This window comes from Silurus meridionalis, chromosome 25 (assembly GCF_014805685.1).
Source record: "Silurus meridionalis isolate SWU-2019-XX chromosome 25, ASM1480568v1, whole genome shotgun sequence".
In the NCBI taxonomy this organism is placed as follows: Eukaryota; Metazoa; Chordata; class Actinopteri; order Siluriformes; family Siluridae; genus Silurus; species Silurus meridionalis.
The window spans coordinates 12122928-12150553 of NC_060908.1; the positions used below are offsets into that span (position 1 = coordinate 12122928).

The 27626-nt window shown below is 38.2% G+C and overlaps 1 protein-coding gene across 1 annotated transcript; it reads left to right on the forward strand.

Annotated features, from left to right (window-relative positions):
• The first annotated feature begins 1629 nt into the window (after positions 1-1629).
• On the forward strand, positions 1630-27626 carry ttll11 (tubulin tyrosine ligase-like family, member 11). Its single transcript, XM_046839930.1, has 10 exons — positions 1630-1844; positions 2243-2667; positions 10431-10530; positions 14587-14720; positions 16304-16879; positions 17053-17148; positions 19732-19844; positions 24195-24413; positions 25803-25909; positions 26638-27626. The coding sequence occupies exons 2-10, from the start codon at positions 2266-2268 to the stop codon at positions 26928-26930; spliced, it is 2040 nt and encodes a 679-aa protein (XP_046695886.1). The 5' UTR covers positions 1630-1844; positions 2243-2265; the 3' UTR covers positions 26931-27626.

The window sequence follows — 27626 nt, forward strand, 5'->3', positions numbered from 1 at the left end:
ATATTAACATTAACAGTTATGACATAAGATAATTTCTCCTGAATATTGAAAACTGAAAAATTTTCGGTCATAAATCTACCAACTTCTTCTCCATGGTGGGCCACCAAGGCCTTCTCCGCTGCCTGAACTGCAGTAGAATCAGACTCTACCAAATCAGAATCACTGGCTTACATTTTAATATATTTCTGTCCACGAAATTAATTATTCCTGATAGACTATTCGTGTTGCTGGGGTCAACAGAAAGTATTGTAAGACCACCTGACTCAGCACTGCGACTTTTTTTTTTTTTTTTTAGCTCAAATTCCATGTTGCTGTTGCCTTCTAGCAGGTGTATGATCATGTCAGCATTTTCACATCTTATGATTGGATGGTTAGGGATGGATAGATGGTAAACTAGTTAGCGGCAGCAAACCGCATCTGTAGCAAACTGCACAAGCTCAAATATAATTGTGTGAGACAGAGTAAAAACAAATTTGGTCATAGATACACTTACAAGGACATTTACAAGCTGGATATTTCAAGAGAAACTGGACATCACCAGGAAAAGTCAGTCAAAATATTTAAAACCTTTGTTAAGCTTTTATTTATATATATATATATATATATATATATATATATATATATATATATATATATATATATATATATATATATATATATAGGCTTAAAAGCTTAAAAAATGTTTGAAATATTTAGACTGTACGTATATATACATACTTTTTTCAATAGAATTTGCACAGAAACAAATAATTTGCCTCAGGAAAAGCGCAATACACAGAAAACCCAGGGTCATTTTTATTAGGTTAAAACACGTTGTATGTGATGCAGCTTTGGCTGCAGTGAAAGGAGACTTGTTGTTGTTTGTTGTTGTTCTCACTGCATGTGATTCCTGTCTGTGATGCAACACATTATTATGCTGAGTTTCTGTATAATGTTGATGAGTTCTATAACCGTGGCGTTATAAAAGGCTTGGGCCTGCTATTGATAAAAACTAAATGTATTATCTGTACTAGTGGCCCGTAATACACTGAGCAGGCATAACATTACGACATTACAACATTATGAAGTGAATAACACTGATTATCTCCTCATCATGGCACCCGTTAGAGGGTGGGATTTATTTATTGGGCAGCAAGTGAACATTTTGTCCTTAAAGTTGACGTGTTAGAAGCAGGAAAAATGGGCAAGTGTAAGGATTTGAGTGAGTTTGATAAAGGCTAAGTTATATGACTGGGTCAGAGCATCTCCAAAACTGCAGCTCTTGTAAGGTGTTCCGGTCAGTATCTAATAAAAGTGTTGTGAACCGGTGACAGGATCATGAGGTTCACTGATGCACGTGGGGAGCAAAGTCTAGCAACAGATGATCTCCTGTAAATCAAATTGCTGAAGAAGTTGCTGTTGATGCTCAGTCAGAACTGTTTTGGCAGCAAAAGGGGGACCAACACAATATTAAGCAGGTGGTCATAATGTTATTCCTGATTGGTGGTCGTAAACGTGGTCGGTGTATACTTTACGTCGCACTGCTCTACAGCGCCTCTCGTGGTTCAACAGCAACAACAACAACGGAAAAACAGAAACGCATTTTCTCTTGTGTCCCTCTGTGGGTTCCGTCCGTTGCGTGGTCAATGAGACCAAAACAGTCGCGGTGAATGTGGTGACAGTGGAGGTGCTTTGGGACGTGCACTGTTTTCTAGCACGAGGAAATCAAGAAGCTTTTCTACCTTTCTAACGGGGATTTTGATGTTTTATTCGTTATTAATTCGGTATTTTATTCCGAGATTAAAGAGAACATCATGGTGAGGAGGATGAACTGTTTAACGGAATAGCAGAGGCAGAAATAGCAGGTGATTATGCATCTTATATATAGAATGTGCATGAAGTAAACACTTTTAAGATAAGTTAGTGTTTATTTTGTATTATTTGTGTCTCCGATTGGTGTAAAATGTTAGTAGCTGAATGCATTGCAAAGCTTGCACTTGGAGCGTTTGGGTAGATTCCATCAGTTGTGGGGTTTTTCTTTTCCCCTACAAAAAGAATGAAAAGAAATGCATAAATGCACAAAAAATTGGGTTAAGAGTGTTGATTTAATATACGAGTGCAACATATTATGGAGAACAAATACTATTTAAAATAGAAAAAAAAAATTGGTGCTTGTTTATTTAAATGCATGCAAATGCAATGCACCGATTTTGTTTATTTTATTTATTTATTGCTAGATCTAAGGTAGATGTGTATTTAACAGGCTTATGCGCGAGCTGAGACACTATGACTGATCACTATGAGAAGCCCAACGTGCACGAGCAGATGGAGGCGCGCGCTACCGGGCATTTGCCGGCGTGTTCACCGGCATCCGGTTCTCGTGCTCCAGAAACCACCGGCACGTCCGAAAAGAGCTGTGGAAAAGTTAAGGGCAAACCAATAACCGGAATCGTGAAGCGAGGCCCCGATCTGGTGGCTCGGAGCAAGGCGCGCGCATGCGCTCCCGGCGCCGCCAAGGGCGCACGACGGCACGCGCTGACCCCCGCCGGAAGTCCGTGCAAAGCCGCGGAGGATGAGGACGCGACCAGAGGTGCAAGAAATCCACGATCGGTCACGGTGGACACGTCCAAAGCCAAAACGTCCCTGGAGGCGCTCAAGCTCAGCATCAGACAACTCAAATGGAAAGAGGTGAGAGAAACTGCAGGAGTTGTGACGTCACAACAGGCATCTTAGTCAGCAAGGGCGTTTGTAGTATCTCTAGAACCCTGGCTCTGGGCATCACACTGATTCATATGCACGTGCATCCACACCTGGAAGAGATGCACTTTAGCTGATCCACATGCCAAGATTTCCTGTGGAAACCAGCAGAACCTCAAGGAAACCCACGAGACCACAATTATGCACGTTATTTAGTATAGCCACATGATTATTTTTATACAGCAGGTCTATAAACAGTGATATTTTACCAGTATGTTCTATTTACTGTTGCTCCTGAAGCAGAAATAGATCCTAAATAAAAAAAACACACTTTATAGCTGGTTAATTAGTGTATATTGATTTGTACATTCCAGCCTGTGTTTCTTTTTTCATCTTCATCAAACACGCTTTCAAGTTGTGTTCCCGAAAAAAGGATTGTTTGCCCGGCAGAGCGATACACACATCGAAACGCGAAATATGAGCGCTTTTGCAATGTTTGACCAATCAAATTTATTCAAGTGGTGAAGTGAATTGTTGCTTACTATATATATATATATATATATATATATATATATATATATATATATATATATATACATACATACATACATACATACATACATACAGTGAGGAAAATAAGTATTTGAACACTCTGCTATTTTGCAAGTTCTCCCACTTAGAAATCATGGAGGGGTCTGAAATTGTCATCGTAGGTGCAAGTCCACTGTAAGAGACATAATCTAAAAAAAAATCCAGAAATCACAATATATGATTTTTAAACTATTTATTTGTATGATACAGCTGTAAATAAGTATTTAAACACCTGTCTATCAGCTAGAATTCTGACCCTCAAAGACCTGTTAGTCTGCCTTTAAAATGTCCACCTCCACTACATTTATTATCCTAAATTAGATGCACCTGTTTGAGGTCGTTAGCTGCATAAAGACACCTGTCCACCCCATACAATCAGTAAGAATCCAACTACTAACATGGCCAAGACCAAAGAGCTGTCCAAAGACACTAGAGACAAAATTGTACACCTCCACAAGGCTGGAAAGGGCTACGGGAAATTGCCAAGCAGCTTGGTGAAAAAGGTCCACTGTTGGAGCAATCATTAGAAAATGGAAGAAGCTAAACATGACTGTCAATCTCCCTCGGACTGGGGCTCCATGCAAGATCTCACCTCGTGGGGTCTCAGTGATCCTAAGGAAGGTGAGAAATCAGCCCAGAACTACACGGGAGGAGCTGGTCAATGCCCTGAAAAGAGCTGGGACCACCGCTTCCAAGGTTACTGTTGGTAATACACTAAGACGTCATGGTTTGAAATCATGCATGGCACGGAAGGTTCCCCTGCTTAAACCAGCACATGTCCAGGCACGTCTTAAGTTTGCCAATGACCATTTGCATGATCCAGAGGAATCATGGGAGAAAGTCATGTGGTAGGATAAGACTAAAATAGAACTTTTGGGTCATAATTCCACTAAACGTGTTTGGAGGAAGAAGAATGATGAGTACCATCCCAAGAACACCATCCCTACTGTGAAGCATGGGGGTTGGTAGCATCATGCTTTGGGGTGTTTTTCTGCACATGGGACAGGGCGACTGCACTGTATTAAGGAGAGGATGACCGGGCCATGTATTGCGAGATTTTGGGAACAACCTCCTTCCCTCATTTAGAGCATTGAAGATGGGTCGAGGCTGGGTCTTCCAACATGACAATGACCCGAAGCACACAGCCAGGATAACCAAGGAGTGGCTCTGTAAGAAGCATATCAAGGTTCTGGCATGGCCTAGCCAGTCTCCAGACCTAAACCCAATAGAGAATCTTTGGAGGGAGCTCAAACGCCGTGTTTCTCAGCGACAGGCCAGAAACCTGACTGATCTAGAGAAGATCTGTGTGGAGGAGTGGCCAAAATCCCTCCTGCAGTGTGTGCAAACCTGGTGAAAAACTACAAGAAACGTTTGACCTCTGTAATTGCAAACAAAGGCTACTGTACCAAATATTAACATTGACTTTCTCAGGTGTTCAAATACTTATTTGCAGCTGTATCATACAAATAGTTAAAAATCATACATTGTGATTTCTCTCACAGTGGACATGCACCTACGATGACAATTTCAGACCTCTCCATGATTTCTAAGTGGGAGAACTTGCAAAATAGCAGGGTGTTCAAATACTTATTTTCCTCACTGTATGTGTGTGTGTGTGTGTGTGTATATATATATATATATATATATATATATATATATATATATATATATATAGCTGTGATTTTCAACCACTCACAATTGGATAATTTCCCCTTTAATTGGTCCAAAGAAATTATTCATTAACCAAAATAATTTGCCATTTTCGAGTACCGGGGCCTGTCAATAGGTGGCAGTGTAGGTAGCACAAGAATTACCTTGTTAATTCAAGACAATCGCATGAATGATGAGTGCGACAGGTAGCAATTGACAGCACTGGAGATATATTCGAGAAGGCAAAAATGCAAACTCCTGACCGGGCTCTGGACAAATTCTAACCCAGATGAAGGTCCTGGTATAAGTGGTGGTCAAAAGAAAGCAAAAGCAGTGAGCTTGAGGTAAAAAAGTTATCTTTCGTTTGGATTTACTGTTTACTGTTGGGGATCTGACTGTACCGATTTTTATGCTTGGTGTGTAAGGTGTGTGAAAGCTATCCAATGCTGCCATGGTTCCAAGCAGACTTAAACGCCCTCTCTTAATGAAATACCTGCAAGTAAAAAAAAAGGACTATTCTGTACGCCTGCATAAACATATTAAGAAAAAGAGAACTTTATAAAAAAAAAAAACCCACAAAGTTGAATAAACAAGCTCTTAAAGCTAAACTCATAGCCAAATCAAAATATATTAAATTGTCATTATATTAACTGTTAGACTGCAGTCATTTTATAAAATTTTTGTTATGTCATATTATGATGTTGAGGTCACAGGTAGAGGTCAACCGATTCATCGGTTTTGCCGAGTGATCTGCATGGATAGTTGATTTCTGGAATTATCGGATGGCAAAAATCCATACCGACAGTTTTTCCGGGTTACGTTATACTGTTCAAGAGCGGCCTCTAGAGGTGATTTAGATATTAAGCATTTTACACCATGCATTAGCATATGTTGTTTATTTAGAAATTAATAATTTAAAAATCATGTGGATTCGTTTTCATTTATACTGTATTTTAATTAACTGATGGAATTGGATGAATTTGTTCTGGATGACTTAAATGGCCGGTAAATGAATTTCCGCATGAATTTTAACAAAATATGCTAAAGCCTGAATATATCATCACGAATAAGATGCCTGATTAGTAAATTTATCTCCTGAATGATACTAGAGTCAAATTTCCAATGGCTCATATACTTCAGCTGAATATTTTATCACCCATCTCTCAACTCAATTTTGTTCTTCAACGCTTTCAGAGTCGCTCGTGTATGGTTACATTCCACATTCTGGGTTAACAGGAATGACTCCATGCCTCCCATAAATATATTAATTACCCATTACATGGCACCATACGCACGACCATGTGTGTTGTGTGACGGCTGCCTGGTGCGAGTTATACACACGATAAATGCATGTGAAGACTCACTCGTAACATTATACCTTCCTAGTAAGCCTTGGGTTTCATTTGATCCGTATCTGTTTTACCCTTTTGTCCTGTGCTGTTCGCCTATAATAAACCGAAAGACTCATGTACATTCTTGGGTAGTGATATTGGTAATGAGACAGACTGAAAAACAAAGACAAGTTACTAAAACTGTCACTCAAGTAACTAAATCCGACAGTGTCTGACAGCAGAGTAAAGCATGTTTGGCTTTGGTGGCTATAACTTAATTGTATTGGGTTGCTCATAACAATGTGAAGAGTTTTAATGATTGGCATTTTGAGTAAGTTTGTAGTCATGTGTATGTGTGGAAACATACATGTTTTTATGTTTTGTTGATGACCATATTAGGATGTTGAGGTCACAGTTCGAGGTCAAACGGTTTTGGATCGGATAGTTAATTGCTGGAATTATCGAATGGCAAAAATCCATACTGATAGTTTTTCCGGGTTACGCTATACAGTACGAGAGTGGCCTCTAAAGGTGAATCACTGACACAACGTACTGTTTATTTGAATCATAAGTGCGACAGATAGCAATTGACAGCACTGGAGATATATTTGAAAAGGAAAAATGCTAACTCCGAACTGGGCTCTGGACAAATTCTAACCCAGATAAAGGCCCTGGTATGAGCAATGGTCCAAAAAAAAGCAAAAGCAGTGGGCTAGAGGTAATACAGTGAAAGTTATCTTTTGTTTGGATTTATTTTGAGGCATCTGACTGAACTGACTTTTATGCTTGGTGTGTAAGGTGTGTGAAAACTATCCAAAGCTGCCATGGTCCCAAGCAGACTTACACGCCCGCTCCAAACAAAATACCTGTCAGGTAAAAAACAACAAAAAAAAAAGACTATTCTGTACACTTGCATAAAAATATTAAGAAACAGGGAACTTTAATGAAAAAACCCACAAAGTTAAATAAACAAACTTTCAAAGCTTAACTCCTAGCCAAATCAAAATACATTAAATTGTCATTATATTAACTGTGTTATACTGCAGTCATTTTGCAAAATTTTATGTCATATTATGATGTTGAGGTCACAGGTAGAGGTCAACCGATTCATCGGTTTTGCCGATTGATCTGCATGGATAGTTGATTGCTGGAATTATCGGATGGCAAAACTCCATACCGATACGTTTTTCCGGGTTACGTTATAATGTACGAGAGCGGCCTCTAGAGGTAAATAACTGACACAACGTACTGTTTATGATTTACTGACGCTGTTTACTGTCTTTTCTTTTATTCATTTTAGGTGTTACTGGTTTTATTTATTTAAAGTGCTACTTTTTGTTTCAGTTTAAATAAATCTTATTTTCCTCAATATTTATTTGTTTCATTTAGCCCATTTTCAAAATTCTGTGTTGTTTTATTTTTATAATAAAGTTCAGTAGTATTTTACATAGTGTTCATTTTTTATCCAGTATTCATTTTAAAATGTATTCATTATCTTCTTCATCCTGGTCCTTTTCCAACTGTGTAATTATGTTTGTTGGTATGTTTATGCCAATAGCACATGTTGGCCTTTCTCTGGAAGTGTAGATCATTCTGAAATGTACTGCATTATTTAAATTAAAAATGAAAAATGTAGTGAATGCCATTCTTTTTGGTGTGTCAAAAAAGTGTCTCAGCTCTTCCTGCTGACGTTAAACACATGGGTCGCAGTTTGAAGGTAGAAAATGATTAAGCATGATTAGTGATTAATCTGGGATAATCTTATTTCTATCCGATCCCGTTTGCAGGTCAATGAGGGACTTAACAGACAGAAGCCAGTGTGGAAGCTACTTTTAAGTACTTGTATAAAGTTTGAATAGAAAATCCTTTCTTTTGGTTTTTTAAACCAAAAGACTTGTAAATAATGAGAGTCACTGATTATAATAGAGATTTTCCTTGATTGTGTGTTTGTTTCTCAATTGCATGTGACCTTTCCACAACCCTATTTACACATTCCTAATCTGATCACATCCCTCGTTTCCTCAGTGTACCAGGTGCCTAATATAGAAACAGTGCTTCATCTCTATTACCCTGTTAAACAGTGACATAGTCCTCACAGAATCCAATCTGGTACACGTCATTTTACATACAGTTTGAACATCGCGTTTATATTTCATTCTTAAAAAGGCACAGCAGGCTCAAAAAAGCTCACTATTGAGACCTTTTCATTTATTGTTTTCAGACACCTGCAAGTTTTTGCAACAAACTAAAAAAATGACAAAGACGAACAAGATTTGGACAGTAAATGATTAGAAGAAAGTTTAGTGGACAGATGATTCTAAATTGGACATTTTTGGCTCCAACTAAGGATCTTGTGCAAGATGAAGAAGCTTAATGTTTTGTGGTTGTTTCGGAGCAGTGACGTTTGGAGACTTATTCCAAGTGAAATGCATTCTAAACCAAAATGGCTAATTCCATACTTCATTGCGATGACATTCTGTGTGAACTGCGGCTGATAGGAACCTAACACAATGACCCACAACATATGTCAAAGCTTTGTAGCGTTTTTTAGAGAGCAAACAGTCAGCTGGCGTGTTATCTATCATGGAATGGCCTGTCCTGCCCAGTCACTGCACCTAAATCCCATTGAACTGCTCTGGGATGAACTCAATGAAATTTTGCACTAGTGAAGAACACCTTTGGCAAGTTTTACAAGAGACATGGCAAAGTATTTAATCTGAATGTTTAGAGAAACTAACTGTCCAGATGCCAAGAGTGTGTAAAGCTGTTATACTAAGGGAGGATTTTACAATGAAAATCAAGCAAAATCTGTAAAATTGTACATTTGTTTGGTCAAAAGTAAACCTTCATACCCTTAAATGACCTTGTTTGTTACATAAAAAAACTAAAAGAACATGCACGTGTCTCAAAGACTTGATAAAATAGGTGATTATTTCTTTTGATATACTTTTGACATACTTTGCACGCATAAGCATGTAAAAAGCAAACCTACAAGTTTCCTTTGATTAATTAAAACTAGTAGAATCAAAAAGTGTAATACATATAAAACTATAGTAACAGCCCCATGGAATTCAAGATCAGTGAATCCAGGTTAAAAGGACAAAATGGAAATTCTAGTGTTATAAATATACTTTATACCACAGGGTAAATCATAAAAGTCTACTCTACAGTGTGTTCTAGCTAGCTGTTACCAAGAGCTAGTAATAGCTAGCTAGTTATATCTAGAGGGCATAGCTTCAACCAGGTAAACCCAAAGAAATCACCATGTGCCCTCAGAATTTCTACTCTAAAAGTAAAGATTTTAGACGTATATGCTTGTTAAAACTATATTCTGTTTTACATAGTTGTTGTTTTGAGGGGAAGACATTTATCACTCATCACTATTGTAGCCTCAGAGGAACATAGAGGCGCCCAGGTTTGTCCCCCCCCCATGGTTTTTAGTTTGGGATTAAAAATAAAGCTTATCTGTTGTTTCCAATGTAGTATAAGACTGAAAATCCAAATGATGGCTCTAAACAAATAACTACATACACTATTAATAGTACCTAAATAAAAATGTTTTTTTTTTTTTTTTATATCGTTAATTTTGGGGATGGTGCACAGTTTTTAGATCTCACTCGTGAATTTTTTTGTGTAGTTTTGCTGACTGTTCAAAAGCCTAAAAATTTGCCATACAAGCGTAGTGTAGCAAAACATTAGTTTGTTTCAGACAATTAAAATACGGCATATTTTGCAGTTTCATATGATGAATCATTGGATAAATAAACCATAAGCCAATAATAAACACCTGCATATACCCCTTGCTCATACAATTACTAATTTAAGATATTCAAATTTTGTGAATTAATGTTGACTTTATTTGTGCTTTATTTGTAATTTGTTAGATGTGTTCACTTTATTTTGTTCAGTATGGTGTATTAATACAGTGATCAATGTAATAACTGTATTAGCTGTATATCTATGATAAGTTTTCATGTGTGTGTACTGCACATAAACAGATATTTTTTAATTTAGAACAATTGAAATGTATATTATACTAGTTGCTTCACTTTCTTAGATTTTTTTTGTGTTATTTACACCTTAGGCTTTTACTCGGTATTTCTATGAAGTATCAGTACTGAATTTGGTCTGTAGTTGAAGATTTTTAATGTTGTTTTCTTCTCTCTCTATTTACTCTCTCAGTTTCCAACAGGCAGACGGACTGCATGTGATATTTACTGGCATGGTGTCTCCTTTCATGATCATGAGAATATTGTTTCAGGGCAGGTCAACAAATTCCCAGGTAAGTTACAATGAACAAAAAATATATATATATATATATATATATATATATATATATATATATATATATATATATATATATATATATATATATGCTTGGCATATATAGAAAAAAAATTATATATACTGTATCATAACATATACAAACCTTAATTCAAATCAATTATCTAATTCCAAGATAAGATGTAAACCAATTGCATTGTAACATTTCATGAGGGCAATCTGGGTTTGATTATTTGAGTTGAATTTTCTTCAGGGCTTTAGAAATGCATGGTCAGTATATGGACATTTTGGCTGTTTGGAAACAAATTGTGTTATGTAAGTCTTTTGAATAAGGTATATACAATATATGCATTTGAATTCGGTAAAGTATCCTGGCAAATCTGTTACAGACTTTCAAAAATATTGTGGCCATGATCGTTCTTACTAGTATTTATACTTACTAGTATTCTAACCAGGTATAATTATTTTACAGTAAATACCTAAAAGATTTGTTTATTACTCATTTTACTACAACCTCAATTCCAAAAAAGTTGGGACACTGTACAAATTGTGAATAAAAACAGAATGTAATGATGTGGAAGTTTCAATTTCAATATTTTATTCAGAATACAACAGAGATGACGTATCAAATGTTTAAACGGAGAAAATGTATAATTTTTTGAGGGAAGACACATCTCAAAAACGTTGGGACAAGGCCATGTTTACCACTGTGTGGCATCCCCTCTTCTTTTTTTTAACAGTCTGCAAATGTCTGGGGACTGAGGAGACAAGTTGCTCAAGTTTAGGAATAGGAATGTTGTCGCATTCTTGTCTAATTCAGGTTTCTAGTTGCTCAACTGTCTTGGGTCTTCTTTGTCGCATCTTCCTCTTTATGATGCGCCAAATGTTTTCTATAAGGACAAATAAATGCTTGCTGTTCTCAAATCTGTGGTTTGATGAACCCTGTATTAACATGTAAAAATTACTCTATCTGGTATTTTAGGTTAATATAATGTCATACCACCATCCTTTTCTGGAATGTTCTTGTCGACTCCTTGTCGACTCAGCACTAATAGTGAATGACAGAGCACCATGGGAGTCATTCTGGGTTTGTAGAATAACTCCCATAATAATAATAATCTCTACTCAGACCACTGGCAGGTGTGATGTTAAATTAGTAGAACCTGGTGATGGTGCATGGTGAGTCCCAAATAGAACAAAATATTGTGTTGTTGCATACAACTATGTAATGACTATGAGGAGGAGACACTACTAATTGAGTGGCATATCAGTGTATAGGTTTGGTGTCTAACCAGCTTACCAGTATGTTCACCACCCACTGGGCCTGTCTTTCTTTAAAAAAGGCAGCCTTCCATGTCTTGAAGAATGGCCGTCCTCAGTCTAAGTAGCGTGTAATGTCAGTGAGAAGTTCAGATGTATCCTGAATTACACAGTCTTCTTTGAAATTACGTATATATAGAGCTGTATACAGGTGTCTTGGGGCCACCTGCATAGGTACATCATTGAAAGACTTGTGAGGGAGAGACTAAAGTGTAGAACAGGGAATGTCTGGCAAATCTCCCAAGGCAGTTGTGTTTTGGCAACATGGAAATATGTGTTTAGTAATTCCACTGGCACGATCTAGTCCTGTATTTGCATAGCACAAATGAACATGGGAATGGAACAGCTTTAAATAACCAGTTCAGCCCTTTTAAATCTAGACTGGATAGAAGTCATTGCACGTCTTCTGAGACGGAAAATACATTTTAGTAATATTCATTATTCTGGGCTGTTGGATTTATTTTTACTTTTCATGCTTCCCTCCAAAACAAACCTATGTGGAAAACCCTGATTGCAGAGAATGTTGGAGATTGGAAATGGGGCAGGAGTTTGTTTCATCTCTGTGAAAATGGTCATCAAGACCCGCTGACCTGATGTCCAGTGTGCAATATTTCTGGCTGAAAATCACACCACTGTAGGCCCTGGCCATTAAGTGGTTTAGTAGCACTGCTTAATGGCTGAATTATTTGGATTCATTTCAAGTTGGGGTTCAAATCACTCGTCAAGGGCATTCCATGTTGGCACTGTTAGCATTGCAGAACTCTATCTGGTACGATGGTCAATGCTAAGGCAGTGAGCACGTTGTTGATGCATCGTTGCTTGGCTTCCAAAGTGTTCTAACACGAAGTACAGGGGTGTCACCCTTCCAGCATGACTAACTGGAAACTGTATATATTGTGGTATGGGGAAATTAATTCAAGCATGCTAGCAGTTTTTAGCTATGGGCTGTGGATGGATGGAAACCCGACTCCAGATGTGTGTCTCTCATCACTTTAGCAGCCCTAGCCACAGAGTAGCATGAGCCAATAATAAATGCAGCGCATTCGTCTGGTGGAGAGATGTGTTGGAAATGGAGGGAACCGAACTCAAGTTGCACTTGGTTGAGTCCACTTTGCAACACCTATGCATAGGCTTGACCGCTGAATTGTTAATGTTTAGGGAGATGGTTTCAAAGGAACTGACCCTCTGCTTTATGTTTACCCTACCAGATCTCAGCAAAGACCAGTAGCTACTAAATAATAGGGAAATAGTGAACCATTGTCAAATAGTGAATGAAGCCATTACTAATGCTGCTTCTTTTTTCAGATGTTCCCGTTAGGGGCTGCAACAGCAGATCACCCGTCGCTATACCACCCTTTCCTCTGCATCTACCTTTTTCGAATCAACCACCTGCATGTCTTTTCTCACCAAACCAATAAACCTTCTCCTTGGCCTTCCTCTTTACCTCTTGTCCGGTGGCTCTATTCTCTGCATTCTTCTACCGAAATACCCCATGTTCCTCTTCGGCACATCTCAATTGCGCCTCCCTCACCTTGTCTCCTAAGCGTCCTACATGTGCGGTCCCTCTAATAAACTCCTTTGTAATACTGTCCCACAGTCTGTTAATGTAAAAAACCTATTCAATACATTATGTTCTTTTAGAAACGCCATTCAAATTAAACAATTGCCATTAACATTACTAAAACGGTGTATTTGTATATGGGAAGTGGTAGCTCAGTGGTCAAGATTTTGCACTTTTGAACCGAAGTTCAAATCCCAGCACCACCAAGAACAAAGCCCTCATCTGCTAAGATAATTGTAAGTCGCTCCGAAAAGGAGCATCTGCCAAAATGCACATGTAAATGTATTTCTGGTTGTACGTTCACCTCCATATTGTTGTACACACAATCTGACATGGATAAATTAAGAGAAAGAAAAATAGCTGTATGACCGATGGATTTATTACAAATGCTGCATCATATGTCTGTTTGCTGGAAGCTCTTTGCCTGTGACTGTCAGAAGGAGTGAAACAGTGCATGTAACTGTGTTTAAATCTCGACCCGACCATACATTTAACCATGTACAGTACAGACCAAAAGTTTGGACACACCTTCTCATTCAAAGAGTTTTCTTTATTTTCATGACTATGAAAATTGTAGAGCCACACTGAAGGCATCAAAACTATGAATTAACACGTGGAATTAGATATGGAATTATATACATAACAAAAAAGTGTGAAACAACTGAAAAATGTCATATTCTAGGTTCTTCAAAGTAGACACCTTTTGCTTTGATTACTGCTTTGCACACTCTTGGCATTCTCTTGATGAGCTTCAAGAGGTAGTCACCTGAAATGGTCTTCCAACAGTCTTGAAGGAGTTCCTCGAGAGATGCTTGGCACTTGTTGGCCCTTTTGCCTTCACTCTGCGGTCCAGCTCACCCCTAAACCATCTCGATTGGGTTCAGGTCCGGTGACTGTGGAGGCCAGGTCATCTGGCGCAGCACCCCATCACTCTCCTTCTTGGTCAAATAGCCCTTGATGCCTTCAGTGTGACTCTACAATTTTCATAGTCATGAAAATAAAGTGAACTCTTTGACTGAGAAGGTGTGTCCAAACTTTTGGTCTGTACTGTATACTGACTCTGACATTGATAGATGACTGACTTATGAAACATCTATTACATTAGATCAAATATCGTTACCAGTCAGAAAGTGATTACTAGTAATACAAGGTCTTGTCTCTGTTTATGTGCAGGAATGGTAGAGATGTTGCACAAGATCAACCTAAGTCGTGCCGTACGCACCATGCAGCAGCTTTTCCCGGAAGAGTACAACTTTTACCCTCGCTCATGGATCCTGCCTGAGGAGTATCAGCTGTTCTCCACTGAGGTGCAGAATTCTATTCATGAGCATGAAGAGAATGAATATACCATCAGAAAGAAAGCATACTATAAGAGGCACAATACACCCTGCCAAACTGCTTGATCCAACTGATTAGTTAATGTTAAAGCCTTTAATGAGCCAGGCGTTGGACAACGATGATCTTAATGAAGTACTTTGGGTTCATCGGAGTCAAAAAAGAACGCAGAACAAATTCTGCCCAGACATTTTATAATGTTTTTTCCCTTTGAAGTGTAAATAGGATTTAGCCTTTAAATGTAAATGAAGTGTAGGATGTCTTGAGTAAAGAAACACATGGCTGGGTGATACCACTATCTAGCTGGAGGTCAACAGATGGTAGTCAACGGAATTTACACCTTTGCTGGTGCCGGCGCCCCCAGCAGGTCGGGGTAGGGTATTGATTAAAAGATAATCATGGTCTCGGACACCTTTTGGTTAGAGATAGCCCTTGAGGGCTCGCTGCCTCTCCCACACTGATTAAATTAAGACTATGATTAGATTTGACTCGACTGAAATTCCGAACAAATTCCATAATTACTTTTGGGATTTTTAAGCCGTTTGCAGATGAGCTCATTTTGATCAAGCTTGGGGTGGAGTCTGGGTTGAGGCAGAGTCTGTAAATTCTTACAGCTTGGTGCCATTAATATCTATCTAAACTATAGAACTAGACTTAGAAATATTATTCTATTAAAATTATTACTCTGTGATTTAAAGAGCAAGACTTATTACCCAGTATTAGCAATGTAACCCATGTAGGATAGAAAATGGTAAGAGAACTCTAAGAGAAATATAACCAAATAGAAATACACCATTTTATTTAGTTTGCTTGTTTGTTACCTACTTACTTAGTTACTTAAATCATTCAAGTTTCAGAAATCAGAAGAGATCGCTTTAAGGGATTTAATGCCTGATAGGAGGTTTTGTGCATTCATGCGAGCGTCCTGTGTAACTGCCTCGTAACTGCTAGTTTAGTTGCTAGTTTAGTTTTTGGAAAAGAGGAACAAAAAAATTTAACTTAATAGGTTAGAAATGATCATGGACAACAAACAAACAAAACATTGTGTTAAAAGGACACATCTTTCAGTCGAGTAGCGGAAATTCTATATTGCTTTCGTTTACAATGAAATTTCTATTTAACTGGTGCAACTAGCTATTCTTAGCCAGGCAGAGAATATGGCTGCTGCTGTTGTATTTGGCGTATACGCAGTGTGCAAACTTTTCCCCTCACTTACACCTAGTCTGTTTTTTTGTTTTGTTTTGTTTTTTAGCAGTAGTTGTGGCAGTAATTGGCAGAAATAGAATTACTGTGAATCCAGGTTTAGCCATTTACAGTATCTGCCAGAAAGCAAGTAATGACAACCTGGGATCTAGGTTAATTCTGCAAACCCCTTTTAGAATCAGGAAGGAGGAAAATTCAGGTGAGGAAATCATTTGATTTGTTTATAACTACATAATTGTACATTTTGACCCAAATGCTGTAGAGGGCAGCAGAGTTCTGTTGTAAATTCGAAGCTGGAATTTGAGAAGAAATGTAAGTTCCCCATTCATTCTTTTAACCTGATGCATAATAGATTCGGCTGTTGAAAGACAGCGACTCCAGCCTGAAACCCACATTCATTGTCAAACCCAACTCCGGCTCCCAAGGCGACGGCATCTACCTCATCCGTGACCCTGCTGACCTCCGGGCCATCTCAGGATCACAAGTCAAGCAGGCGGTGGTTCAAGAGTACATTCAGAAACCGCTCCTCATCGACAAGCTCAAGTTTGACATTCGCCTTTACGTTCTTGTACGTTCTCTGGACCCTTTAGAAATCTACATCGCTAAAGAAGGCCTTTCTAGATTTTGCACAGAACTGTACCAGGAACCGAGCCAGAAAAACCTCAATCATGTGTTCATGCATTTGACGAACTACTCGCTGAACATTCAAAGTGGCAATTTTGTGCACTCGGACAGCTGCAGCACAGGGAGCAAGCGCACGTTTTCCAGTGTCCTTTATCGTCTCGCCTCTAAAGGAGTTGACATTAAGAAGCTTTGGTCAGATATCATAGCGCTGGTTATCAAGACAGTTATTGCACTTGTACCTGAATTGAAGGTCTATTATCAAGCTGATATACCACCAGGCAAACCAGGACCTACTTGTTTTCAGGTATGTTTTATGATATAATACAATTATATTTTACAAGACAAATACACTTGAACACAGCATTTTCTAGATAACTATTTTTTTGCAGCTTATATAGCGATGCTAAAATGTCACCATGACAACAGTGATAAATGGGTAATGATTCCATATTCTATGAACAACTTATGCATTTATAGATCCTGGGCTTTGACATCCTGTTGATGAAGAACTTAAAGCCTGTTCTCCTGGAGGTCAACGCCAATCCGAGCATGAGGATTGAACATGAACAAGAGGTGAGGTGATATAAAATTCAATACACACAGCTGAATAAATGAGGGGAGAAACATACTGGTACCGCTCGTATTCACTGGTCTGGAGGTGGAGAACAAACCCTTTCCCGGGCTGAGACACGCTAGCTTCGGGGTTGGCCGACCTCCTCACAATGTCTAGTTTTTCTTTAAAATGGATTTTTAAGTATGTCTGATACCAAATTAATTTCTCTTCCTCCGTAGGCATAAAATAATCTATCTCAGATGTATTAATGTGTGGAGAGAGCTACAGACATGTTTTGCCAGTCGAACTGGGTTACAATCGAACACAGTTTCCCTCGGACCAATCAATTTAGAGGACGGAAAAATGCCGATGCTATTCTGGGCCAGCTAGCTACCCTGTGAGGTGAATTTGAAATCTGACTGGGTAAATAAACAGACCCGTTGGTAATATTCTCAAAGCTAAAAGGGCCAGCAGTACAGACTTTGCAGGCCCTGGGCAGATTAGATTGACATGGCAGCACATAAAGGCTGACAACTGGACAAAAAATCCACATACAAGTACTGGAAGCAGTGCAGCCAAGAGAAACGCTACGAAATGAAGAGAATCAATTAATACAATTTCATGGAACAAATATTAGAATCTAGTTTGTAAATGTAGGTCAGTGCTTCTGATAGTGTTTAGGCCAGCAGAGAAGGCTTTGCTGGTCCTGACCGCCCGCCAATGGGTTTTGGATCAAGATGGCGAAAGGCACAGATTGCAGAAGTTTTATTCATAAAAAGGCTCAACTAGGTTGATTTCTTTTCCCAATTCTGGAATTATTGAAATACATTGGGAAAGCATGGCATACTATCAGAGAATGGTATTTACCCCAATGCTTGACATGAAGCGAATACCACTATTCTGTAGGATCTATTTTACTGCCATGATTTTTGTTCACTTGAGTCAGTTCTTCTGACTGAACTCCTATATCCAACGATGAAACCTTTTTTCACTTCGCACGAGTCTTCTCTTCTGGAATGACTCTATCCTCAGGGTACATGAACCCATCGAATGGTTTGATGATGATAAAGAAAACGATGATAAATCATACACTATGGCTTTCACAGTCAGAAATTTTCAACACATTTGTGAAACTGGGAGATTTTGGACCAGAGAGCACTTTTTGTCAGTACCATTAATTTCCAACTGCTGAGGAAATATTTTTTTAATGAATGGTGTTAATCACTCCAGTACAATTCCAAAGACTTGTAGAATCTATAAAGTTGAAGCTGTAAGTTAGCATGGGCCAACACCAACAACTTACAAAGACACCACTACTTCTTTCTTTTTTGTCAGATATTTTTTGTAGGAGAATATTTATTTAAAATTTATGGCATAAGACTAATAAAGTACAGGTTCAATCATAAAAATCATATAGGGGCCTGGGAATAGTGTAAACAGCATAGGAAGTCCCAGTAATAGAGCATGCAATTTCTGGTTAAAATGTGGCAACCCGTGATTTGAAACCACAGTCAGCTTGGACACAATTACCACCACTGATTTCTCATAAAGGTTTTCTGGATGCTTTCTGTTTAATAATTTCTGCAAGCTAAATGAAGCAGTGTCTCCACAATGTTCACATTGTGACTAGAGGGTGACCGATTTTGCGATTTTGCCAATTAATAGTCCCCAGTAGTTGATTGCTGAGACTATTGGCTATAAGCAAAAATCCATACTGATAGTTTTTTCGGGTTACTGGAGTAGCTGAGAAGGTTTGCTGTCATTATACAGTACAAGAGCAGCCTCTAGAGGCGAATCACTGACACTGTCTCTTTTTAAAAAAATATTCATTTTGGATGTAAATATTTTTGGAGTGTTACTTTTAATTTCAGTTTGAATGTATGTCTTTTATTTTTCTAAATTTCTATTAATATATTTCTTTTATATAGCACTTTTTCATGATTGAGTACTGTTTTTTTTATTTGAATTTTTTGGAAATGAAGTTCAGTACTATTTAACATGGAGTGAATATCTAGTTGTGCCTACATGAATTAAGGCTGAATTGGAGGGCTGTTCATGTTGAGTGATGCAGACAGTGTAGGCACTGTTGTGTGTCATTATTTAAGTACATAGGAAAGCTATCCATGCACTTATCAGCTCAGATATAGAAGAGTATTGACATAGACAGCAGACCAGTGTCTTTAGGGTGAAATGGATCTACGGCACTCTTGTTTTTACCTTCGGGTAAATTATTCTCTGTGTTCTTATGTGGAACAGTCAAAAGAAAATGAAGTTTTTACACTTCCGAATTCAGGATTTGCTAAATGTTTAGGTATAATAACTGGACAAAAATGGCTACCATATTTTTCAGTGGGTGCGGCTTATAAATATAGTCCGGAAATTACGGTACTTCTATTGGTTACTTAAAATTCTCATGCATTCATATTTACAATAGCATGCAGTTTGGAAATGGAATAAAATGTTGTAAATGTTGTATTTGTTTTTATTGTCCTATTTATTGTGTCCTGTATGTACACTATAAAATGTGTTCTCGTGTGATAATTCAACCCTTGTATAAAGACCCACATATTAAAATGCAACTATGAAACATTCTTATGTTTCAGGTATCGCCTGGTGTTTTTGAGTATGTACCTAGTCCAGTGGACGAGGAAGTCAAAGTAGGTGTCATCAGGGATACACTCCGCCTTATGGATCCAGCCCAGAGGAAGCCAACCACGTGAGTCTATTTTTCTGTTGAGGTCATTAAAATGATACCAAAGTGCCTGTAATGATCAAAAGAAAAAAACTAAAGCAGCATTGAGGGAAAATCTGATTCCACACACACATTTTCAGGGCATCTTTAGAGTTTTAAAGAGGAGCAGGTCATTCTATTTCACATTTTGTTTACCTTCGACATCCACATTGCTGAACTTTTGCTTTCTCAGTCCCCACATTTACATTGACAATTTCAGCATTTAGCAGATGCCATTCTTCAGAGAATCTCACCGAAGTGCTTTGTAGTCTTCATTAAAACCATGTCCTTGCACTCATGCCAGTAGAAGAATGCCAATAAACGTAATTATACCATCAGATAAATGATGAATTCATTAGCTTCTCCATTGGGCGAATAGAAGTTCTCGTGTGCTTGCTGCAAGACTAATTGGTTAAGCTAAAACTGGAAACTAATGTAATGTGAAAGCAGACATGGCAAGGTGTGTTAACACAGACTAAAGACAAGGAATCCGCTTTGAAAAGGTTGAATCCGCTGTCAGGAAGTGTGTAGTGCAGCATTATTCGGACTCTTGCTCCTTGCAACACCATGTAGGCATTGGGGAATGAAGTACGTGTGTGTGTGTGTGTGTGTGTGTGTGTGTGTGTGTGTGTGTGTGTTTTAGGATCGCTCGTACCGAGCATTTCGCATTTGGTTTGAATTCCGTTTGTCTGTGTGTACATCCTTATCTCCAAAAATCTATGTAATTAAATTAAATGGAGCATCGAAATTGACTTTACCCTCAAGAAACACCACCCCTCAACGTTATCATTTACTGAAAGCTTAAAGGGGGAAAAAAAAGGGAGGAGGTGATCTGTTTAAACAAGAACGCAGCAGAAGCGAGAAAGATGAATTGTTGGATTGTGCGTGGGCATTCCACTGCCTTCGTTTTGCATAATCACGACTAGAACAGAGAACATAAACGAGACTCGAGGTTAATGGCTTCCTGCAATTGTTGAAATCGATTTATTTATTTTATTTTTTTTCCCTAAGAACACTTCCCACACAATTCCCAGAGCTTATGCATAATGAAAATATTGTATTACATGCTTCAGATAAGTTTTCAAATTGCATAGCAAATTATGGACCTGCCTTCTGACCAGCGTGCTCCGTCACTCACAGTACAGTACATGATATTTCACTCTGGTATTGATGTGTAACAGGTGGAAAACTAATACACAAATTAGAGATGTATGGATGCCATGAAACCAACATTAAAGGGATTAATAGCCACTGGAATGACAATATATTTTAAGTTACTGTATATCCCATAGACTATAGAGAAAATGAATCGTCTTGTATAGATGTCTTCTTTTGGACTAGGATCCTTTGGGATTTGTAACTAACATCCTGACGCAATGTGCTGATACAGCTGCCTTTTTTTTGCTTTGCATGTTCCATTGAGACACCTTAAAGGGGATCTTGTGTGCACCTAGTGTGAGCTTTTCTAAAAATCAGGCCTGCAACACTCCTCTGTTAGACAACAGGTCTAAAATACATTTTGACCACCCAGATTGTTGGAACTGGCATTTCATTTCAATAAGACTTCTTGAACAGCTGTGCAAGACAAATCACTGTATAAAAAAAAAAATATTGGATCAGTAAGAACTTTATATTCTCAAGTGAAACCATTTTGGCTCATCCACTCCTTTGGAACCTTTTAACCAGAACCATAAAACCCACAGTGCTGTAGAGTGCATCCACCAAGGGAAGCAGATACACTTCTCTCACTCTCCTACTTAATCCGTAAATTCATGCTAGTATGTGCCAGTTCATGAGGTGCTAGGATCAGTTCTTAAAAAACATATCGGCATATTCGAGTCTGGGAAAGTATGTAATTTTGACATGAAGATTTTGTAGGACCCCTGCACTAGATTTTGCTTGTAGAGATTTGTGCTCATTCAGACACAAGGGTGTTAGTACAGTCAGGTACTGATGTAGGTGAGATGAGGAGGCCTGGGGTGCAGTCAGCATTCACATTCATCCCAAAGGCTTTCAATAGGGTTGAGTTCAGAGCTCTACAGCAGGAGATTTTCCTTTCCAAACCTAATAAACTATATCTCACAGAGCTGGCTTTGTGCACAGGGGCATTGTCATGCTGGGACAGGTTTGGGTCTCCTAGTTGTAGGAGTGTTTCAAGCAGTTTACTCTTGTCTCTTTTTATTTATTCTATTGTTAAACATTAAAACCTCTAAACAATGGGATATCGGTCTTGCTGCCGCAGAGTTAAATCCACTAAAACCAAATAGGGCAAGGTCTGGCCTATAATCAAGCTTTCTTCAGCCCCAATCCATGCTTCATAAATCAAACATTTTCCATGAATGGCATGACCAATGTTATTGCCTTCCTGTGGAATTACAGCTTACAGTTCCTATCGGAAGCCTTTTCCAATAAATTATCACACTGCTGCACCACATCTGGGTTTCCAGTTGATTCATGAAAGAGGTATAAATGGTCATTATTAATAGCACATGGGATTAGAATTTGGCTTTAGGTTATGTTTGTCCATTTTTAAAGTACAATCTCTATAATTCATACCTTTAGACAGTTCTAATAGTTATTAGGGCTTTTGTTTGTCACTCATCAGGTGATCAAATCAGAGTCTGCATTCACTTAAACTTTCCCATTTCTTCAGCAGTCCACATACACTATATTGCCAAAAGTATTAGGTCACCTGGTCATAAGTATATGTGATTTTTCAGCATCGCATTTCACATTTAGTCCCAATTTTCTCTTATAATTCCCTCCACTCTTCTGGAAAGATGTCTTACTAAAGTGTGCTCATGGATATTTGTGTTCAGCCACAAGGGTGTTACGAAAAGCAGGTACTGATGAAGGTGAGAAGACCTGGGGTGCAGTCAGTATTCCAATATATTCCAAAGGTGTTCAGTAGGGATAAGATCCGAGCTCTATAGCAGACCAAGATCTCAAGATCTTCCTCTTCAAAGCATGTAAACCAGATCTTCAAGGAGCTCACTTTGTGCACAGGGGCATTGCCGTGCTGGAACAGGTTTTGGGTTTCCAAGTTCAAGTGAATGCAAAATTGTATTATAGCGCATTTAAAGACGTCCTGAACAATTGAGTGCCTCCGGCTTTGTGGTAACAGTTTGGAAAAGAACCACATATAGCAGGAAAGGTCAGGTGTCCCAATACTTTTGGAAATATAGTGTATATAGTCTCTGCTAATGTTTATACCCATTCCAAGCACTGACTAATATACAGTACCAATTTCTGCACTGTGACTATCCTTCTGGTGATGTGAACATTTCTGCATTGTAGCCCCAAAAAATCTGCACACCTGGAACATGTTTTGAAATCGTATTTCCATTGAAGGGGGGAATAAAATACCACATCATCCCATTGTTTGCTTTCAATATCATGGTGACAGTTTGAGACACGTTTGATAGACAGGTGTCCACAATATGTACAGAATATTACACTTTTTTTCCCCCATGGGGCCTTCTCAGTATTTTATACTTATACAAGGAAAATAAGTGAGTACAAAGCAGCCCATAAAATATTAGGCCAGGAATAATACATTAGAAATAAAATTTTAAGGCCAAATCTTTCATTTTACCTCATGAATAAACATGATGTGGAACTTTCCTATACTCAAAAGTGGGTAATTTTCCTGCTTTTAGCTTAACATTGTTAAACCACTTTTCATCTGTTGATGTCCTTATATTTAAAAAGATGATCATTGGTTGCTAAAAATCACATCTTTCAAATGCTAAGGTGCATCAAAGTGCTCTGATGGGCTGGGCCTCTCAGAAAACTCTTTTTCTCACGAAAGAAACATGACAGTAACTTACTATTATGTTAACCAAATGCTACAAATATAAAAAAAAAAAATTTCTAAATTGCAATTAAAACACTTAAAATGCCTGTGATTGGGAAGGGCACTTACTTTGTTTAAAATCCGCTCACGGATTCTTTTTATTAATATAGGAGAAGATCTCTCGAAAACATCTCAATGTCATTAAAGAATTCTTCATTCATTCTTTTGTCTCTAGACTTTCAGCTACAAGCATTTCTTCAATGTTTACATAAAACTAATGGTCCATAAAATGAGATCGAGGAAGATAAAAACCGATTGCACCTCATCGGTTTGGGGCATTAATGATGGTTTCCATGAAATTAAGTTAATTGTGTGAAGTTCTACTATATGAACAGCCAAAAAGTCAAGATTAAAAAGAAACTTTTAATGGTTTTATAATTCTAACCCAAGTAAGAGACCATGTCTTGTTGCTTGGGTAAAATACTATCTGGGCACATTTTCAAAGTGTTCATCCAGTGATCCTGTTCCTTTTCCCGCAGAACTTCAGAAGAAGCCATCATCGTGGAAGCCGGATCGGATGAAAAGGCAGAGCTTGTCGATTCACTTCCGTCTCTGTGTCTCAAACAAGTCTTTCCGAAGTACATGAAGCAGTTCAACTATTTGCGAATATTAGAGCGAATCGCAGACATTTTCTTGCGCTTCCTTGGGGTCAAAGGAACCATGAAACTCGGCCCGACCAGCTTCCGCACTTTCATCAGGCAAGACTAGTCGATTCTTCTTTATAGAAGTAATAAAACGATAAAGCATGCTGATATAGAAAAATACTCGACTTTAACTTGACGTTAAAGATCTTGAGCTTGAGGGAATTTGTTTGCATTTTGCATATATTTCTGCATGAATGTGAAGTGACAATACTTTTATATAAAATCTACTGTAAATGTATTAATAGTCTACTTTTATATTTAAAATTTACAGAAAGGCCATGAAACAAGTTCATATTAGCCGTAAGTTATAACTATAGCTATACAAAGTAGTATCTGTTCTTAATAGTTTAATATCTGATACCATAACAGCTAATCTAAGTTAATGATAAATAATAATGATAATAATAAAAACAGTTTTATGGTTCCAATAAACATCCATTTCTTGTCCAAGTTCTAACAATAGAGACTCTGTTGTTGAAAAAAAACACTGGTCCCATGTTACCATAGAAATATAAAACAAAATTGATTGCAATAAACTAAACTTTATTTACATTTCATATATATACACCGTATTTTCCGGACTATTAGCCGCTACTTTTTTCCCACGCTTTGAAACCCGCGGCTTAAACAACGAAGCGGCTAATTTATGGATTTTTCCCGGGTTTTTCCCGGTTTTACAAACTTCAAGCCAAAAAACTGAGCCCCATAACATTAGACCAATGAAATTGCGGAACGGGTTCAGGCGAACCAATGAAACTCTTTATATTAAATCAGATGCGCTCCCACTGAATCGGGCCGCACCACATCATAAATATGGATGATGTTCCTCTGATGTTTGACCTGCCGCTCACTCGGACTGTCTACAGGAAATGTGAATCATTCGTCACGCTGAAAACAACCGGGCATGAAAAACACACACTTCACCTGTGTTCTGAGCTGCACGGCATCGGGAGAAAAGCTTCACCGATGGTGATTTTTAAACGCACGACGATTCCAAAAGAAAAACTCCAGAGAGAAATTGTTGTGAAAGGAAGGAGGAAGACAGTGAACAATGATTTTCTTGGTAGGCTACTGTTTAGATACAAGCCGTGTAACAGACACTGTCTTTCATTAAAGCCTGTGTAAAGTTCATTAGTTTCAATGTAGACAGGCTTATAGACAGGTGCGGCTTATTTATGTTCAAAATAAAAATCTTTGTTAAATTCAGTGGGTGCGGCTTATATTTAGGTGCGCTTAATAGTCCGGAAATTACGGTATATATTTTTTTGGACACTAACACCTTTTGAGCGATCAAGTAGTGAAAAGTGTGGAGGTTTATGTTTTATCGTACGATAAAGCGTGCTTAAAAAACACCTTTATTATAATACAGTGAGATCATTACCTTTGATCTTGTACTTAATAAAGCATATTGAAACACTCAAACTAGCACGCTGTCTCTTGAAGGAATTGCAAGCTGAGTAACAGCAGTTTCACCATGGCCTCAGTGGACATCTTGTACATCGACATCACTCGCCGCTGGGCTGGTGCACTTTCTGACTCCAGAGAAGCTGGTAAGCAACCTGGTGTTCTGCGTTTGATCTGTTTAGCAGATTTTTTTTTTCTAGAATGTTTTGGAATGGTGTGGTTTATTCATCATGATTCATCATGACATCATTATTCATTTATTCATCATAAGTTAGGGGATTTATCCTGGTTAGGGTTCTCACAGTTCTCACAGACCTACAGCCGATCCTGGGAACAATAGGCAGGATACTGGGACTGGCAGGCAATTAAGCAATTAAGCATAGCCACATACAAACATATGACATAATCTAACACAAAGTGGCAACAACAGGGGAGGCAAATGGGATATTTGGACGATCTCCATTTATATTGTGAATGTGCGTTTCTTTTACTTTAATATTTTTTTATATTTCTTTATATTTATACTATATAACGGTGAAAATACCGTCAAAGCGATTTGCTCATAGCCCCATATACAGCAAATGAATACAGTATGAATGATTTCATACTAAAGCAGTTTTTCTGTTGCTTCTTGCTTAGCCAAATAAGACTACCAAGCGCTTGTTTTTATAGTTGCTTGGTGACTTTGGTTTCCATGGCTACGGCAGGACTGCAGATGTGTATTTCTGTTTTCTACAAGATGTTATTCAAGTTGCCACCGTGTGATTTTTTTTTTTTTTGGATACATAAAGAATTGTATTTATTTATTTAAATATGATGTCACAAATTTGAGCATTTTGAGTGAATGCATTTTTAAGGTCACTGCTTCTTCCAGGAATGGGACTGCAGGCCTTCGTGGAGGCGTTTTTTTTCTTAGCCTCACGCAGGTTTAAAGCATCACCGCTGAAGGAACAAGTGCTCTCGCTGCTGGAGCTGTGTGAAACCACGCTCGAGGGGGAGGGACAAGCCGAGAAGCCACGCCCTTCGAAACCCCACCCCGGTTTCAATTCTGCTCACGTTCCAAGCGCGTTCAATTCCCCTGCCAGCACTCGCCGTCGTCAGGCGCTGCAGCCTTCTGGGAAAGGGAACGTAGAGACCTGGGAGGCTGACCCACGCACCGCTACTTAAAACAGGAAGCAATAATAGAGGGGAAAAATTCAGAGGGCCGGCGCTGTCTCTTTGTGGAAGATATTTCATTAATATTTTATGCATGGCATTATTCAAAAATCACAGTGCCCTCAACTAATATTGGCCGCCTTATTAAATATGAGCAAAGACGCCTGTGAAAATCTTGATCCGCTCATGGATACCAAGCAATTGCAAACATAACACCTATCTTTGTTTAATATTTGTGTGCCACAATTATTGCCACCTTGAATTCGATTATGTAGAAAATATCTAAAGTATAATCCCATTGATATTTTACATTTGATTTGTACAACTAGATAGCAAGGAATAAAGCTGTGATGTGTGACAGGTTTTGACCAAATGGAAAAGTAACCATAAGAAGATGTCAGAAGCATTGAAAACAGCCATTTACCACCATCAGAGCAAATTAAGAAGTTGGATTGTACTGGAAATGATACGAAGCAAGCTGAAAAGAACACGTGTCTGTATTATCTCAACACCCTGTGAAGAAATCTGCAAAGAACTGCTGACGTTGAGTCGGAAAGCCTCCATAACTACAATGTCAAGTCTAGTTTATTTCTCTATTTCTCTATTTTCACAACAGACATTGTGTCAAAGCAGCTTTACAGAATTTAAGAGTTAATGTGAATGGTCTGTATTTATCCCTAATGAGCAGCCATGGCAACTGTGGCAAGG

Bases quoted from the DNA above. Each gene is read 5' to 3' on its own strand.
- ttll11 (XM_046839930.1), top strand. From the start codon at position 2,266: ATGACTGATCACTATGAGAAGCCCAACGTGCACGAGCAGATGGAGGCG. The intron at 16,880-17,052 runs GTATGTTTTATG...ATGCATTTATAG, and splicing joins CAGGACCTACTTGTTTTCAG to ATCCTGGGCTTTGACATCCT. The intron at 24,414-25,802 runs GCAAGACTAGTC...TGTCTCTTGAAG, and splicing joins AGCTTCCGCACTTTCATCAG to GAATTGCAAGCTGAGTAACA.